This window comes from Carcharhinus amblyrhynchos, chromosome 28, assembly GCF_965287045.1.
Source record: "Carcharhinus amblyrhynchos chromosome 28, sCarAmb.v2.hapA, whole genome shotgun sequence".
Classification (NCBI taxonomy): Eukaryota; Metazoa; Chordata; class Chondrichthyes; order Carcharhiniformes; family Carcharhinidae; genus Carcharhinus; species Carcharhinus amblyrhynchos.
The window spans coordinates 27655500-27674161 of record NC_137351.1 but is presented as its reverse complement, the minus strand read 5'-3'; the positions used below and the strand labels follow the sequence as shown (position 1 = coordinate 27674161).

At 43.3% G+C, this 18662-nt stretch overlaps 1 protein-coding gene and 1 non-coding gene across 3 annotated transcripts in view; both read left to right on the top strand.

Annotated features, from left to right (window-relative positions):
• Nucleotides 1–18662, top strand: part of rasef2 (RAS and EF-hand domain containing 2) — an 81998-nt gene that overhangs the window by 23742 nt on the left and 39594 nt on the right. For both annotated transcript variants that reach the window (XM_080214297.1, XM_080214298.1), the window contains 2 exons: nucleotides 4743–4892; nucleotides 15936–16026. In XM_080214297.1, the coding sequence (XP_080070423.1) occupies nucleotides 4743–4892; nucleotides 15936–16026 (241 nt within the window). The remainder of the gene's footprint in view (nucleotides 1–4742; nucleotides 4893–15935; nucleotides 16027–18662) is intronic.
• On the top strand, nucleotides 10743–10849 carry LOC145359725 (U6 spliceosomal RNA). The gene has a single exon (XR_013889630.1). It is a non-coding gene; the product is annotated as a U6 spliceosomal RNA (small nuclear RNA).

The window sequence follows — 18662 nt, the reverse complement described above, 5'->3', positions numbered from 1 at the left end:
GAAGAAACCTTTTGCCACCTTACAATAGGATCAGTGGGGGAGGGAATGAGAGGCCGTTAAGGATTGTTGGGCGGGGGGGGTGCAGTTAGGGCTGCCCAAGGTTGGGAGATCAGTGCTGGTCAGCGACTCTGCGCTGTCGTGTGTCGTGAAGACTGCCTCGGAGAATGCTTATCCCTTGGCTTTCACGACACACAACAGCGCAGAGTCGCTGAGCAGAGACTGATAGCCAAGTTCCCCGCACATGAGGACGGCCTCAACCAGGATCTTGGGTTCATGTCGCATTGTCTGTAATACCCCACGACTTGCCTGGACTTGCAAAATCTCACTAACTGTCCTGTGTGGAGACAATACACATCTCTTTAACCTATGCTAATGCTATCTTCACTCATGTTGTCTGTACCTTTAAGACTGGATTAGCTGTAAAGACTCGCATTCCAATCATTATTCTGTAAATTAAGTTTGTGTCTTTATATGCCCTGTTTGTGAAAGGAAGTCCCACTTGCCTGATGAAGGAGCAGGGCTCCGAAAGCTAGTGGTGTTTGCTACCAAATAAACCTGTTGGGCTTTAACTTGGTGTTGTGAGACTTCTTACTGTGTTTATCCCAGTCCAACACCGGCATCTCCGCATCACTGTTAAATGAGCCAAGAGGCCAACACCTATTAACATAGTTAAAAGTTGGAGCTCTTTTTGTCATTGTCATTGTCATTGAAGACTTTTGTCTTCAAATGTTTTAAGCGCTAATCTTGTATCTAATTTAAGTCAGTTACTTTGTCAACTTAATAGCAGGAATCAAAATCTGCAGGCTGCCAGCCTTTTACTATTTCAAAGAAATTGCAAGAGTTTATCTAGATGTCAGATATGGTACCAGGAATTCACATGTAACAAACTTGCACAGTCCAGGAAATAAGAGTGAATTCCACAAGTCTTTTAAGGGGACAAAAGTGAAAAGAGTAGAACAATTCTTAGAGACCATGGTGCGGTTATAGAGGAATCTCATTGGGTTCAACCCAATGCCCGTGTAGAGCACTCTTGACTATTAAAAAGGTTTGAGAAGGGCAGCAGTTTTATTTTTCAAATCTTTTGAAAATGTCTGGTTATATGTACCTTGTGACTCTCTGGAAGAAGACCAACTGAATATATCCCCTTCATAACGTGTCACTGAAAACAGCCATTATGGAAGATGGCGCTGTGATTGGCATTATTGCCTCAGAGCACCAGGGAACTGGGTTCAGTTCCAATGGGTGACAAGTCTGTGTGGAGTTTGCACATTCTCCTTGGTGCCTGCGTGGCTTCACTCCGGGTGCTCTGGTTTCCTCCAGAGATGTGTAGATTAGGTGGATTGGTCATATTAAAATTGCCCCTTAGTGTTAAAAGGATTAGCAGAGTAAATACGTGGAGTTATGGGGGTAGGGCCTGGATGGAATTGTTGTTGATGCAAGCTCTATGGCCTCTTTCTGCACTGTAGGGATTCTATTACAGAAGATGGCTTGTGTAACACTTGTTGCAATGCTTAATTGTAATAACCCCATCATTACAGATGTTTCTCCTTCCCAGCACCCGACATTCTAAATCACGTGGATAGGGTGTATTCTCAATAAATATCTCACTTATTTATTTATCTTTATTGACTAAGAAAATAGCTTGGGAGTGTTTGTAATTAAGACAGTGTTTTGTGATGAGAAGTCTGGGTGCTCCACCTAGCCTAAGAAATAATGACTAAGGTGAATTCTTGTCTGTACTAGTTTGAACAGAGTGTGGAGGAGAAAGACAATGATATAGAACAACAGGGCAAGTCTAGAATGAAACTGAGAGTATAAAACACATGACAACCTGTTGATTTGGGTATTAAAAGTGGCATTAAATCAGTTCTGGACCTGTCAGTGACAGAACAATTGTGTTACCCTGTGTGAGGTGTTTAGCTTATCAAAGCTTTGCAATAGACAAGATAAGACACATGACAATAAGGGAAACTTGGGTGGTAAATGAATGCGCTAAGTAGCCCACGTCCAGGAGTTCGAGCCAAGTGCAGAGTTTTTAACGCAGGTGTCCCATGAAAATGTCCTGTGCCCCCAATCCCATCTGTTTAGTTTACATTGAAGAATGTGTTTGGCTGATATCAAGGGCGGCACAGTGGTTAGCATTGCTGCCTCAGAGTTCCAGGGACCCGGGTTCAATTCCTGGCTTGAGCCACTGTCTGTGTGGAGTTTACACATTCTCCTCGCATCTGCGTGGATTTCCCCCAGGTGCTCTGGTTTCCTCCCACTGTCCAAAGATGTGCAGGTTAGGTGTGTTGGCCATGTTGAATTGCCCCTTAGTGTCCTGGGATGCATAGGTTAGAGGGATTAATGATGTAAATATGTGGGATTACAGGGATAGGGCCTGGGTGAGATTGTTGTCAGTGCAGATTTGATGGACTGAATGGCCCCTTTCTACACTGTATAATTTCTATGGTCAGATACACACTTGCAGAGAGGATCAGGGGTGTGGATACAGTGAGTTTTCTTCTTGCTGTTAGCCACTCATGGTCTGTCTGACTCTCCTAAAGCTTTGTCTTTTTCAACAAAAACATTTAGTCTAGCATCACATGACTTCCATTCAAAAATCAGCTAGTTACTAAATATTGTCATAGTAAGCTGGGGAATTCCAGTAAGCTGAGGGCAGCGTGCAAATGTTGATAAAGGAAGAAACATTTGAATTAAGTGCAATAGGTTACAGCTCCTACTTTGTTACTTGTAGAATTTGCTCCTCGCACTATGTTACACTTTCACCCAATACACCTAATCTTTGGCCACTTGGTAGGAGCTGGATAAGTCAGAGGACCTTTCTTTTGCATCAACTCCTGGACCACCAAGGTGGCGATGGGAAGGTCAAGGATTTACCCAACACAAGGAACATTGCCCTGGCTCCCTAGCTTATGTGTGACGTCCAGCTTAATTAACCATTTCAAAACGGAGATGGATAAATTGTTGTGTGGCCAAAGTGTCAAGAGGATTTAGAATTAAGGCAACTGAATGGAGTTAAGATACAAATTAATGATGGTCTCATTGAATAACAGAATCAATTTGAAGAACTGAATGGTCTCTTCCTGTTCTCAATAGGCTGTTTATTAAGAATGGACAGAGAACTGTTTCCTATGGGGAAGGTGGTGGCACAATTGTATGGTCACTGGACTAGTAATCCAGAGACCCAGGTCAATGATTTGGGGACCAGGGTTCAAATCCCAGCACTGCAGCTGATGGAATTTGAATTCAATAAAAATCTGGAATTAAAAGTCTAATGATGACCATGAAAATCATTACCATAAAAACCCATCTGGTTCACTAATGTCCTTTAGGGAAGGAAATCTCCCATCCTTGCCTGGTCTGGCCTACATGTGACTCCAGAGGTACAGCAATGTGACTTAAATGCCTTCTGAAATGGGGAATAAATGCTGGCCCAACCAGTTGGTGCCCATATCCCATGAATGAAAAAAGATCGATGCACACGCACACATTACGTGGGAAATTCCTGTTACACCTGTCATGGTGGGGGGGACAGACCAAGCAAAGGTCCATTGACCTCGGGTGGAATTTTCCAGTTTTGGGGAGAATGTGCAGATTCCACACAGCCATTAACCCAAGCCAGGAATCAAACCCGGGTCCCTGGCGCTGTGAGGCAGCACTGCTAACCACTGTGCCACCTTCCTGTGTGGCAATAGGTGTACAAATAAACATTTTAAGTGTGACACCTTTTACTAATCAGATAAAACCCATTGTGGAAGAGACAAATGACAGTGACACACGTGTTCTGTAACTGAGTATGAAGGTTGACATTGAAATATAAGAACATAAGAAATAGGAGCAGGAGTAGGCCATCTAGCCCCTTGAGCCTGCCCCGCCATTCAATAAGGTCATGGCTGATCTGAAGTGGATCAGTTCCACTTTCCCGCTTTCTCCCCATAACCCTTAATTCCCTTGTCTATCAGAAACCTATCTACCAGTGACTTAAATATATTTAGCGAGGCAGCCTCCACCACTTCAACGGGCAGAGAATTCCAGAGATTCACCACCCTTTGAGTGAAGAAGTTCCTCCCCAACTCTGATCTAAACTGCACCCCCCACCCCCACCTTTTCTTGAGGCTGTGCCCTCTAGTCCTGCTATCCTTTCTAAACGGGAAGAATCTTTCTACCTCTACCCTATCCATCCCCTTCATTATCTCATTCATATATTTAACCCATTCATTTCTGTGTACAGCCCACATTGAGAGCAAACTCCAGCTGTAATCTTGTCTCTGCCTCCACTCAGTCAGGGCGTGGGAGCGAGTCACACATACTTTAGTGGCTGGTTGCACACGATTGAGTAAAGAATGGCTGGGCTGGTCTCACCTCTCTCCTCGCTAATTGCATCCTGTCCTAGAGGCGGGGAAACTGCCTCTCAGTTGGGTTTTGGGATACTGAGCGGGACATTTAGAGAGTGGCGGAGGACTTGGTGCTTTTATTTGTAACTTTATTGTCGCCCTTCTCAAACCACCTCCATTCCCCCTTCACTCTTATCCGTCTACAATCAGGAAATTTGTTCTGGAACTGGGAAACTTTATTTGGACGGCGTGTTTAAACCGATCGGAATCCGATGGTTCCCCCGGGTCTATATGGGTTAATATTGATGCGGGATTTCTCCTAATGACTGTTAAACCTTACCCTGTGTTCAGGAACGGGACGTGAGTTAAAGCGACTGGATTTAACGCTCTTTCCTCCCTCTACAGCCGGGAGAAACTGTTCGATTTCTACCAGCATGTCCGTGCGATTTCAGACTATGATCTGAACCAGCAGTATGAGAAACTGATTCGGGAACTCATCAAAGACAGCCAGGTTCAGAGCATGGAGACAGGGAAACTGGAACAGACACTCAGAAGGTAAGGAAAGGGCTTGTGTCCGGTGTTTCACCAATGTTAAAGCTTTCACACTCTGTGCTGTGCATTGAATGTAATCTGAGTGCAGTTTTGGGATATTGAAGGGCGCAAACAAGTCTTTGGTTTCATTTGGACAAGAGCTAAATCTATACACCCCTCCAATTGTTTACATTCTTATGAACATTGTCCCTTCTCCCCAAACAATTTTTTTCACCTTTATTCTAGACTGTTTCAACAAGAATGATAAAAGTGGACTCGTTAACTTCAAGTATAGTGCTGTGGCTGTTCTCTAGCCAAACCCCCATCCCTTTCCCCCTTCTACTGTTAAATGCATGGTGCTAATTTTGCCAGCTTGTATTAAAATGTATTTATGACTGATTAATCCATCTCAACAACAGCAGCCACTTGCATTTATGTAGCACCCTTTTGTAATAAAGTTTTAACTATTTATTAGTGTTACAAGTAGGCTTGCAAAAGCAGCACAGTGGTTAGCACTGCTGCCTTACAGTGCCAGGTACTGATTTCTGACATGGGTCGCTGTATGTGTGCAGTCTGCATGTTCTCTCCATGTCTGTGTGGGTTTCTTCTGGGTGCTCTGGTTCCCCCCAGTCCGAAAGATGTGCTGGTTAGGTGCATTGGCTATGCTAAATTCTATCACGGTGTACTTGAGCAGATGCTGGAGTGTAACAACTAGGGAATTTTCACAGTAACTTCGGTGGAGTGTTAACCTAAGACTACTTGTGACTAATAAGTAAATTTAATTTTAAACTTAAGTTACAGTGAAAATCCCCTGCTTGCTGCACTCCGGCACCTGTTTTGGGATTAGGTACAATGGCACAATGGTTACCATTGCTGCCTCCCAGCGCATGGTGCCTGGGTTTGATTCCTGGCTTGGGTCACTGAGTGGAGTTTGTATGTTCTCCCTATGTCTGCGTGGGTTTCCTCCGGGTGCTCCATTTTCCTCCCACAGTCTGAAAGATGTGCTAGTTAGGTGCATTGACCCAAACAGGCACTAGAGTGTGGCCTCTAAGGGAATTTCACAGTAACTTAATTGTAGCGTTAATGTAAGCCTTACTTGTGACTAATAAATTTTGGGCAGCACAGTAGTTAGCACTACTGCTCACAGCGCCAGAGACTTGGGTTCAATTCTGGCCTCGGGTCACTGTATGGAGTTTGCACATTCTCCCTGTGTCTTTGTGGGTTTCCTCCCACAATCCAAAGATGTGTGGGTTAGGTTGATTAGAGTCAATTTAGCATGACCAATGTAAAGGGGATTAGCAGGGCGAACGTAGGGTTATGGGAATAGGGTCTGGGTGGGATTGTGGTCAGTACAGACTTGATAGGCCAAATGGCAGCGTTCTGTACTGTAGGGATTCTATGAATTCTTTCTGGTATACTGAAGGAGAATTTAGCATGGCCAATGTGCCTAACCAGCACTTCATTTGGACTGTATGCTGCTTGCAAGGCACTGGAGCATCATTGGACAAACCGATTTCAGTTGGAAGAGAAAACTAGGGAATGTTTGGGAAAGTGACAGGTGGATTTGGAAATTGGCATTAGGTCTCCACTTTCTGATCTGGCCTCCAGTTAGCCTAAAAGAGAGCAGAATGCCTTAAGGTGTCACTCACCCCATGTGACACTGGCTGATAAGGACCTTAATCAACTGTGACCAATGGTATTTCCTGGTTTGCCTTGCTTCCTGAGTTAGGAGTCAGCACAGGAGGCTGTTAACTAATTAGGATTAATTTACTGCGTGGCAGCTGATTATTGAAGGACTGTTTTCACTTAGCCTGTCATAACCAAAACCAACTCCCAGGCTTCAAACAACTTCCCTTTCATACCTCCTTTCAAAGAATCCCTGTAGTGCACAAGAAGACTGTTCAGCCCATCAGGCCTACACCAACAACAATCCCACCCAGGCCCTATCTCCCTAACCGAACGTATTTACCCTGCTAATCTTCCTAATGCTAAGGGGCAATTTAGCATAGCCAATCAGTCTAAACCTCATCTTTGGAGAAAGTTGGAGCACCCGGAGGAAACCCACGGAGGCGGTGTCTGTGTAGCATCGCCCAAGCCTAGAATTGAACCTGGGTCCCTGGCAGTGTGAGACAGAAGTGTTCCAGAAATCCTGTTTCAAATTGGAAAATGGCTCCTCATCTCTGTATGAGGCTCTACCTTTGCATTTACATTAAAGCAAGGGAATAATTGAACTTAAGGACTTGATTTGATTTAATTTCTCAATTTTTCCATGTGTCAAATTAACACGGTTATTGGAGGATAAGTGTGGGTAAGAAAATGTTTCTTTGCAATGGAGCTTAAAAGAATTTGGCAATATAGTTTAGAACTGGAGTAAATTTTGTGATGCCTGTAAGTGCTAAAAGTATTCCTTTTTGGAATAGTATATTTCACATTCTGTTAAAGCCATAAGAATGTAATCTGTCAAAATTAACTCCACAAACTGGAGATCTGGCATAGCTAGGTGGTTGTATTTATAGGTCACCTGCATTTGTTATAAGGCTTTGGGAGGCAGTAGTGTAGTGTTATTGTCACTAGACTAATAATCCAGAGACCCTCTGGGGACACATGTTCAAATTCCACCAGGGCAGATCGTGACATTTGAATTCATTCAAAAGTCTAATGATGACCATGAAACCATTGTTGATTTTTCATAAAAACCCATCTTGTTCACTAACGTCATTTTAGGGGAGGAAATCTGCCATCCTTGTCAAGCCTACATGTGACTCCAGGTCCGCAACAATGTGCCTGATTCTTAACTGCCCTCAGGAATGGGCAATAAATGCTGGCCCAACCAATAACACACACATCGCGTGAATGAATTTAAAACAAAATGTAAAATTTATATACTCTCGTTAACTAGCATATATTTCCAGATATTGGTGAAACTAATCTTGGTGTTCTGATTACTGCTGCATAAATGTGACAGTGTTTTCCAAAGCTCCAGCTTCATACAATTCAAATGAATGATTCCATTAATAAGTGTATATTTGCAGTTGTTGATATTAATAGATCCCAAGGTAGTAGTCCACCAAAAGGTCGCCAGCATCAAGAATCTTTTTAAATGTGTTTAATGAGAAGCAAATGGCACTGGTGAGAGCTGTGTTTGTTGCTCAATCCTCCAATTGCCCTCGAAGGTGGTGGTGAGTCGGGAAAGACCCTTGAGAAACATCTGGACCTACAAAATTCAACTAAAAGAAACTGGAGGGAAACAGAGCAATTTGGAGTAAGTTGCCTGGGCTGGCAGCATGTTGGCACAGCGGTTAGCACTGCTGTTACAGCCCCAGGGACCTGGGTTTGATTCCCAGCTTGGATCACTTTGTGTAGAGTCTGCACAAACTCCCTGTATCTGCATGGGTTTCCTCCCACAGTCAAAAGACACTGATTAGGTGCGTTGGCCATGCTAAATTCTCTCTCTCTCTGTACCCAGAACAGACACCAGAGTGTGGCAACTAGGGGATTTTCACAGTAACTTCTTGCAGTGTTAATGTAAGCCTACTTGTGACACAAATAAACTTTAAAAACTTTATGGTCTTGTAAAGGTTAAAGGTCTATTGACGTGGAGACTATAGTGATACCTGATGTTATGTAGATTTCCAGTTCCTTTAATATAAAATCTATATCACAATCACATTTGGAGTGAAACAGAAACTGTGTGGAGTTTGCACATTCTCCCTGTGTCTGTGTGGGCTCCCTCCACGTGCTCTGGTTTCCCCTCTCAGTCCAAAGATATGTAGGTTAGGCAGATTAGCAGGGTTGAGGGAATGGGGCAGGAGGTGGTATTAGATGGAGGAGGTAAGAAGCTATGTCGCAAAATTGGTGCAAACTTGATGGGCCAAATGGCCGCTCCCTTGGAAATTTTATTTGCGTGATTTTTGAAATGTTACCTTTTGGTTTTGCATCTGTTTCCTTTCGTGGCACGGTGGTGCAGTGTTAGCACTGCTGCCTCACAGCGCCAGGGACCTGGGTTCAATTCCAGCCTTGGGTCACTGTGTGGCGTTTGCACATTCTCCCAGTGTCTGCTTGGATTTCCCCGCCAGGTGCTCTGGTTTCCTCCCACAGTCCAAAGATGTGTGGGTTAGGTTGAGTGGCCATGTTAAACATTCCTTAGTGTCAGGGGACTTGTGGCGTCAGTACATGGGGTTAACGGTGGGATTGTGGTCAGCGCAGACTCGATGGGCTGGATGAGCTCCTTCTGCATTGTGTTATTCATAGAATCCCTACAAACTGGGACCAAAAGCCTCTCGTTTTTTGTTGGAAGAATGGAAATATCTTGTCATTTCTTCAATTCAAAGATTAATGGTGAAAAAAATATTCTATTAGCCTTTTTAAGAGTGGCCATTGCATGATGTTCTGAAGTCACTTTCCATTGAAGCTGGCGTGTGGCTTTTCACTGTTCTTTCCAGGACAAAGTAACTTTAAATCCTGAGAAAATGATGAATGCTTCAAATGGCCGTGTAAATGTCATCCACAGGGATCCTTTATGGGAAAAGCTTTGAAGCTGATAGAACAGCTGGACACTCTATAACCAAGAATCTGAGACACACAAATGGGAATCGAACCAACACGAATCCAATTGACCAAAAAATGTGAAATGATCAAAGTTGTGCCGCTGATCTTTACTGCACCCTGCTTGGCTATAAATGGCCAAATGTACAGGTGTAAATTCGTTGAGCTACAAAACATGTGTAAAATATTAGCAGCCTGTTTAATGACTCACCCCCCGTCCCAAATTTGATTTGTTCACCCCAATGTAAAAAAGATCCAGATTTTGTTTGATTTTTGAAACTTGTGACTCCGTGGATTCAACTTTCTGCGCTATTTTTCGCCATACTGTTTATCGTGTTCCCTTCAAGTTCCTGCTTGCAATATTTTGATGCAGTTTTATCTGAAGTGGAAAAAAATACATTAAAATTAAGCAAACGTAAATTTGAAGGAAATATGTCAAACAGCATGCTTTGAATAGTACGTGAATGAAATGAAAGCATGCGGATGAATGTCTATGATGCGTCATTTCAGGCATTTTTCATGACAAGAATCACCTCTTCACAATTCCATTCTGTAATTAAATATTGTGTTCAGTGGAATTTAAATTAAACATTGCATTCAATGGGATTTTTAAAAAATGAGAGCAGGAGCAGTCCATATAGCCCCTCAAGCTTGCTGACTGAATTTATTCATCACTCTCCCCATATCTCTCAATTCACAAAAATCTGTCTTTCAGTATTAAATAAAGATGAACACCCACAACTCCCTAGGGGTAGATATTGCAAAAGATTAGCAACCCTCGAGTGAAGATATTTCTCCTCCATCTGGTCCTTTAATAGTCTAACCTTGAGATTGTGACAAGTTCTGGACTTGCCAGCCAGGGGAGGGTGTACCTTGGCAACCTCTCTAAGAATTTTGTGGTTCAATAAGACCATCTCATTTCTCTTAAACTTTTGAATGGACCTACCCCACATTAAGTTGATCTTTCTCTACGCCTAGCTATGACTGTAACACTGCATTCTGCACTCTCTCCTTCTCTGAATGTTTTGTCCGTATAGCGTGCAAGAAATAATTTTCACTGTATACTAATACATGTGACGATAATAAATAAAATCAAAAACATCATGTCTTTCTATTTGTAGCAAAAGGACAGTCTTCAAATTTTGGGAAGCAAACTTATGATCCTTTCTAACATAGAACAGTACAGCACAGGCCCTTCGGCCCTCGATGTTGTGCTGAGCTACATCTGAACCCAAGATTAAGCTATCCCACTCCCTATCATTCTGGTGTGTTCCGTTTGCCTATCCAGTAACCGCTTGAAAGTTCCTAAAGTGTCCGACTCCACTAGCAGTGCTCGCTTCGGCAGCACATATACTAAAATTGGAACGACACAGAGAAGATTAGCATGACCTCTGCACAAGGATGACACACAAATTTGTGAAGCATTCCATAGTTTTCCTTAAAAGGGGATAACAGGAAGTGCATTCCACACCCCAACCACTCTTGAGTAAAGAATCTACTTCGGACATCTCTCCTATATCTCCCACCATGAACCTTTATGCCCCCAAGTCACGTGAGGGCCCCCCCCCTTCATCTCAGTGGGCTGAAATCAGGCTTGTTCACTAACTGTGACCCTGTGAATAAGATTAAGTACATTTAATACACCTGAATATTTCATAACTAGTTACAGGAAATGCTTAATCACTTATATCAATAGAACTATCATCTACTTCAAATGATAAAAACAAAAGAAAATTTACACTTTGGACACAGAGCAGAGCTTTCACAGTCATAGTTTGAAGATCAGGGATAAACCTTCTAGAACTGAGATGAGGAGAAATTTCTTCACCCAGAGAGTGATGAATGTGTGGAATTCACTGCCACAGAATACAGTTGAGGTTGTCTGATTTCAAGAAGAAATTAGGTATCGCTCTAGGGGCTAAAGGAATCAAGGGATATTGAATTTGATCATAGAAATCATGGAAACCTTACAGTACAGAGAGAGGCCATTCGGCCCATTGAGTCTGCACCAACCACAATCTCACCCAGGCCCCCCACACACGTGCTGTCGAAGCGAGCACTGCTAGTGGAGTCGGACACTTTAGGAACTTTCAAGTGGTTACTGGATAGGCGTATTGAACACACCAGAATGATAGGGAGCGGGATAGCTTGATCTTGGATTAGGACATAGCTCAACACAACATCAAGGGCCGAAGGGCCTGTGCTGTACTGTTCTTTGTTACAAAGGATCATAAGATTGGTTCCCAAAATTTGAAGACTGTTCTTTTGCTACAAATAGAAAGACATGATGTTTTTGATTTTATTTAAGAACATAAGAAATAGGAGCAGGAGTAGGCCATCTAGCCCTTCGAGCCTGCCCCGCCATTCAATAAGATCATGGCTGATCTGTCGTGGCTCAGTTCCACTTTCCCGCCCTCTCCCCATAACCCTTAATCCCCTCTCTTATCAAGAACCCATCAACCCGCTTCTTAAAAATATTTAGCGAGGCAGCCTCCACCACTTCAACGGGCAGAGAATTCCAGAGATTCACCACCCTTTGAGTGAAGAAGTTCCTCCTCAACTCCGTTCTAAACCGCCTCCCCTTTATCTTGAGGCTGTGCCCCCTAGTCCTACTGTCTTTTTTGAGTGGGAAGAGTCTCTCCACCTCTATCCTATCCATCCCATTCATCATCTTATACGTCTCAATGAGATCTCCCCTCATTCTTCTAAACTCTAACGAGTACAAGCCTAGTTTATTCAGCCTCTCCTCATAGCTCAACCCCCTCAACTCCGGTATCAGCCTAGTAAACCTCCTCTGCACTCCCTCCAAGGCCAAAATATCCTTGCGCAGGTGCGGCGCCCAAAAATTTGTTATTGTCATGTATTAGTATACAATGAAAATTATTTCTTGCACGCTATATATGTTTTGCCCACTAATCCCCTTAACCTACGCATTGGCCATGCTTAAAATTGCCCCTTAGTGTCCTATCAACCTAACCCACACATCTTTGGACTGTGGGAGGAAACCTGAGTACCCGGAGGAAACCCATGCAGACACGAGGAGGATGTGCAAACTCCACACAGACAGTAACCCAAGCCGGGAATTGAACCCAGGTCCCTGGAGCTGTGAAGCAGCAGTGCTAACCGCTATGCTGCCCAGATGATCAACCACGATCAAAATGAATAGCAGAGTAGGCTCAAAGGGCTGAATGGCCTACTCCTGCTTCTAGTTTTGATGTTGTAAGCAATCAGCATGCACCTCATTTCACTTGCCGTTGATTTATTTTTTTGATGTAATTTATGTGCATGTCACTCCGGTCAATGTGGAATGTGATAACCCTGCACGTGGGCAGCAAAGTGTTTTGTGGGCCACACTCAGAGCTCTGATGGGTTGTACGTGGCCTCCAGGCCTGCAGATTGCCCAGCACTGATTTAGACTGCTGCTGGTGTGGTCTCACCAAAGCTCTATACAACTGCAGAACACTTTCTTTCTTGTACTTCAATCCCTTTGCAATAAAGGCTAACATACCATTTACCTTCCTATTTGCTTGCTGGAACTGCATGTTGACTTTGTTTCTCTTTTACAAAGAGAACCAAATCCCCTTCTGAGGGCTGATATTTGTTAGTCTCTCACCACTTCGACAATATTCTGCCTTTCCCATTCTTCTGGATAATCCACATTTCTCTTACATTTATATTCCATTTACCAACTTCTTTTCCAATTATGTAACCTGCCTATATCTCTTTGCAGCCTCTATGTTCTTTGGAAGCTTATTTTTCCCATTTATGTTTCCAGCAAACTTTGACAACCTAGTTTAATCCTACGACGATGTGACACTGTTTATGTTACAAAAATAAATTTCACATGTAAGACTCTTTAACAACCTGTCTAATCATTTTGAAAAGAGCCTATCCCAATATTCCAGGCAATAGACCCTTCTCACCCAGTCTGGAGGGGGATAGGGAAGGAGGAAGAGGAGGATCTCTTTACCATAAACAGGCCCAGGCAGGAGGCAACTGTGGGAGTCTCCAACCCAACTGTCTGCCCTAACCCCTGCTACATTCATGCCCAGGTGTCCCTGGGGAGGGAGCATGCTGTGTCCATTGGTACCGTTGAGGCCTTCTGTGTTTGGCCTCTGCAATGACCCCTTTAATCATATTTTGGTTTGATATTTTAAGTTTCCTTGAAACTTTATTTTATTTCGAGCGGTCCCTCCCTTTTATAGGTTGCCCCTTTGACTTTGTCCCTCGGCCTGTTTGATTTAGTTTGGCAATAGACCCTTCTAATATGGAAATCAAGCTTCTATGATGTAAGTTGGATCCCAGTTGAATTCAGAACTAGTCAAAGCTGGCATAGTGCAGGCCTCGATCATGGACGATAGAGACTCAGCAGAGGTTAAGTCTTGAATGGTTCTCAGCCTTTGCAGGAGCAGGTAAGCTCCTTCGGCCCATGAAGGTAATCTGGGTGATGATGCCACGAGATCCCTCCACTTGGTGATTGTGTTCCTTTTCACCCATTCTAAACTCAAAATGCATCCCATTGTCATAGAGGTTTACAGCATGGAAACAGGCCCTTTGGCCCAACTTGCCCATGCCATGCTCATTTCTTTAAATGCTAAGCTAGTCCCAATTGCCCACGTTTGGTCAATATCCCTGTATACCCATCTTACCCAAGTAACTGTCTAAATTCTCTTTAAAAGTCAAAATTGGACCTGCCTCGGACTACTGCCTCTGGCAGCTTGTTCCAGACACTCACCCAGAGTAGACCAAATCAATCAAAACAGTGTAGGTTTTCCACTGGCCACAGCCAGATGGATTGGGAGCTCCGCTGGTGAATAAGGAGGTCAATAGTTGGATTGTTGACTTTGTCTTTTGGTGAGGCAACAAACACGTGGCTGGTTGGGTGTCAGGCAGGCGAGGAATGGATCTCCTGCTATGTTTGAGAGAGCACGGTCATTATTTTCAGTTCTGTTGTTATGAGGAGGAAATGAATTGGAGAAAGGTGAGGTCTGCGGTAACTAATACTCATGTTCACTTGTTGGCTTCAAACCGTGAGAGGGTTTGGATTTGGCACCTTCTCAGTGCTCGGTTAATCTGCTGGCTTTCTGAAAGAATGGGGCAGTGCATGTGGAGGCACGTGTGAGTTAACGCTATCAGGTTTGTGAGATTTAGGGTGTTTCGTTGTTGCTATCACTTGACTACATTTCAGGAGGTGAAGCTAAGCTGATTTGTAGCGTACATAGGATCTGTTTACAACATTCTGTGATGCTAAAGCCAAGAGACTATCTAGAGCTGAGATTTGTAGTAATTGTTATTTGAGGTATCGAAACTTAACAATAATGTTGTAATTCAGTTACAAGGGTGTTGCCTGGATTGGGTGGCATGCCTTATGAGGATGGGTTGACAGAGCTCGGTCTTTTCTCCTTAGAGAGACGAAGGATGAGAGGAGACCTGATAGAGGTGTATAAGATGTTGAGAGGTATTGATCGAGTGGATTCTCAGAGGCTTTTTCCCAGGGCTGAAATGATTGCCACAAGAGGACACAGGTTTAAGGTGCTGGGGAGTAGGTACAGAGGAGGTGTCGGGGGTAAGTTTTTCACTCAGAGGGTGGTGGGTGCGTGGAATCGGCTGCCGGCAGTGGTGGTAGAGGCGGATTCGATTGGGTCTTTTAAGAGACTTTTGGATAAGTACGTGGAACTTAGTAAGATAGAGGGTTATAGATAAGCCTAGTAGGTAAGGACGTGCTTGGCGCAACTTGTGGGCCGAAGGGCTTGTTTGTGCTGTAGTTTTTTTTATGTTTCTAATATTCTTGTCACCAATATATGTTCCTAGAGCAGTATGTGGTTCACCACATTCCTCTGTGCATGAATGCATTTATTCTCAAACTGCTTGTGTAGAAGACTGGAAAATCAGTGCTACACTGGAGATCCCCAATAGCGCTCACTATACACTGGGAACGAGTTAAGTTTGAGTGTCACAAGTAGGCTTGCATTACCACTGTAATGAAGTTACTGTGACAATCCTCCAGTTGCCACACTCCAATGCCTGCTCAGGTACACTGAGGGAGAATTTAGCATGGCCAGTGCACCTAACCAGCACATCCTTCGGACTGTGAGAAGAAATCCACACAGACACAGGGGAGAACATGCAGACTTGGCACTGACAGTGACCCAGGCCAGGAATTGAACCCAGGTCCTCGGCGCTGTGAAGCAGCAGTGCTAACCACTGTGCTGCCCAAGTGGAGAGATCGCCCATAGCTGTCACCTACGATCAAGCCTTTCATTAGTTTGTGTTGAAGGAATTTAAAAAATTCGATCGACATCAAATCGCATTAGCACAGTGAAATGATGAAACGCTTTCTTTGCGGGAATGGATTTGGGAAATGTTTTGCTGAGTTAACCGGGGTGGAGGACGCGAGCCAAAGTTTTCACCCAAATCTCAACGCCCAGAAGCTGTGTTGAAATGCTACTTGCCTAAGAGAGAATAGATCATTTTAACCTGCAGTAAATAACTGTACGAGCTACTTTTATTGTCTTGTTGTAGGACGGAGGAAATGGCTGACATGCGACTGGCTGAAATGGAAGAAGACATGCAACAGCAGGCAACAAAACTCGAGCAGAAGCTCCGAGCTGAGGTGAGATCAGAGTGTGGGAGTTGATATGAAACCTGTGCTATTGTGTAATTGTTGGGTAATTATTAATTACTTCCTGCTCTGCATTCTTCAAATCCTCCAAGTGCAAAATGTGCAGGAATGCTGTTGCATAAACTTTCCCTGGACTGCAATTAAAACAGTATCCCTTTTGGGACGATGTGAAATCGCTCCAAGGAAAAGGCAAATGGGATGTTGGCATTTATTGCAAAGGGACTGGAGTATAAAAGTAGCAAAGTGTTGTTGCAATTGTGCAGGATGTTGGTGAGACTATATCTGGAGTATTGTGTCTAGTTTTGATCTCCTTATTTGAGGAAAGATGTGGAGGCAGTTCAGAGGAGGTTCACCAGATTGATCCCGGAGATGAAGGGGTTGATGTATGAAGCTTATACTCACTCGAGATTAGAAGTATGAGGGGGTTCTGATCAAGATATTAAAAAAATCCTAAAAGAGATTGATAGAGTAAATGTAGACCACACCTTTCCTCTTATGGGGCAATCTTGAACAAGAGGTCACAGGTATAGGTTGAGAGACAGTAGATTTAAAATCGAGATGAGGCAGAACTACTCAGAGGGTGGTGAACTTGTGGAATTTGCTGCGGTGGAGTCTAAGTCATTGAATGGTTTCAAGGAGCTAAATATATTAATGCATCTAATTTAAGTAAAGAAACAAAGCAGGTTAAAAGGATATGGGGAACAGTTAGTGAGGTGGATTTGAGACCAGGGAGAGATCAGCAGTGATCTGATTGAATGGCAGAACAGGCTCGAAGGGCTGAATTTGCCTACTTCTGCTCCTAATTCCTATATTCCTAAAATAATGTCGCAGCATGTTACCACCCAGTGAGGAGGAATGAACTGGCCCCCTCAACAAACAAACAAAGGCTTTTAAAAAGGAAAAATTCTCTTCCCCACAGAGGCCCTTTTCAATCCCAACATATTTTTTAAGTAAGGATCCAATAAAACCTGGTTGTTTTGGATAGGAGTAACTTTATTAATTACTAAACCTGAGGAGGAAAATTTAAAATAAAAGATGTGATGGCACATACATGCACAAATAGATTAGAGTAGGAAGAATTAAAGTCCAAATGAAAGTTAAAGGAATACGTGATTAAATCCTTTGCTTGCTCTTGAAGGAAGCTCTTTCTTTATAATCCTGGAGTTGAATTGAAGTTCAGGTTTGAACTTTGGAAACATCTTCTTTCCAGAGAAAGAAAGGAAGGGATTCCTTATTGCTCTCTCCAGCCCTTTTTCCAGATCTTTTTGGCGACTTCTCTCTGTCTCCCTTTCTGTCTGGCTTGGCAAATCCTGTCTGTATATTCCAAGAAGGAAATAGATGAACATATCTTGCGGTCATTGTTGTAGAATAAGTAATCACACTTTTCATCTTCCATCTCAGGAACATTTCAAGATAGCATAAACCAACATGTTATTTTGCACAGTGATCAGGTGTATTCCAACCTGTGCTATCTAACCTAGATTAATGGACAGTATGTGCTGTCTCTACTGCATCTTTTGCAAAGATACAGTAACATATCTTTGCAAAATCTCATTTTACAGCACAGTTTCATCATTGCACTTGCTGATTATGACCTTTTGAAGAAAATTGAACATTATTTCCACGTGCCTAATGGCCAACATTCCTTGTTAATGTTGTTCTGTTCAGCTCTGACAAAGGGTCATCTAGAGTCGACATGTTGGCTCTATTCTCTCCCCACAGATGCTGTCAGATCTGCCGATATTTTCCAGCATTTTCTGTTTTTGTTTCAGATTCCAACATCCGCAGTATTTTGCTTTTATATTATTGCCCTGTTCAACATGTTCCACTTTTTTGGTGAGTGACTGCGTCCTGTAATCCCATTGAGTGTTGCAAGGTGTCATTTCCCACGTGGCCCCATTGGTGCCATTTTGGGACCAGCTTCCCAGCCTCCGAGTTGTGGCTTACCATCTACCCCTCTCACTGAAACTCCAACTCCGAGATGTCATTTTAGTGGTAGGATAGTAGCTCCATAATGGCTCACTTGACACAGCCTGAGAAAATGTCACATGTTCAGTTCTGGTCTACAGCTTCCCGTTCAAGTTCCAACACTGATCAAAGTCAGAACTCCAACGTTGTGGAAATGGATGTCCCGATGGTGCAGGAGTGCTGAACTACAATACATGTATTTCTCAAATTGTTCCAGCCATCAATAGGAATTTAGCGAGAGCTTCCTAATGTTTTAATATTTTATTTTTTCTAAAAAAGGAAGGCCCAACAGAACTTTCTGGAGAGGGATCATTCAGATCTGAAACATTAACTCTGTTTCCCTCCACAGACCAGTTGAGTTTATCCAGCATTTTCTGTTTTTAATATTTAATTCCTATGGGAACCGATGTTTCAGTAGGTTGTGATCTTGGAAATTTGCAACCACAGCTTGCTGTAAATGAACCTGGCAGAGCGGGAGACGGGGAGTGGAGGGGTGGCAAGATCCCCTTTATAGGGTAGACTATGACTGCCCTTGTACCCATTCTCACAACCAGTACCTAAATCCTCCCTGCCATTGGAAGTAACCTTGTAAACAGCTGCAAAATTCCAGGTCTCTTTTTTCAAAAGATATTTTTCAATTAAGCTTGTAACGTGACTGG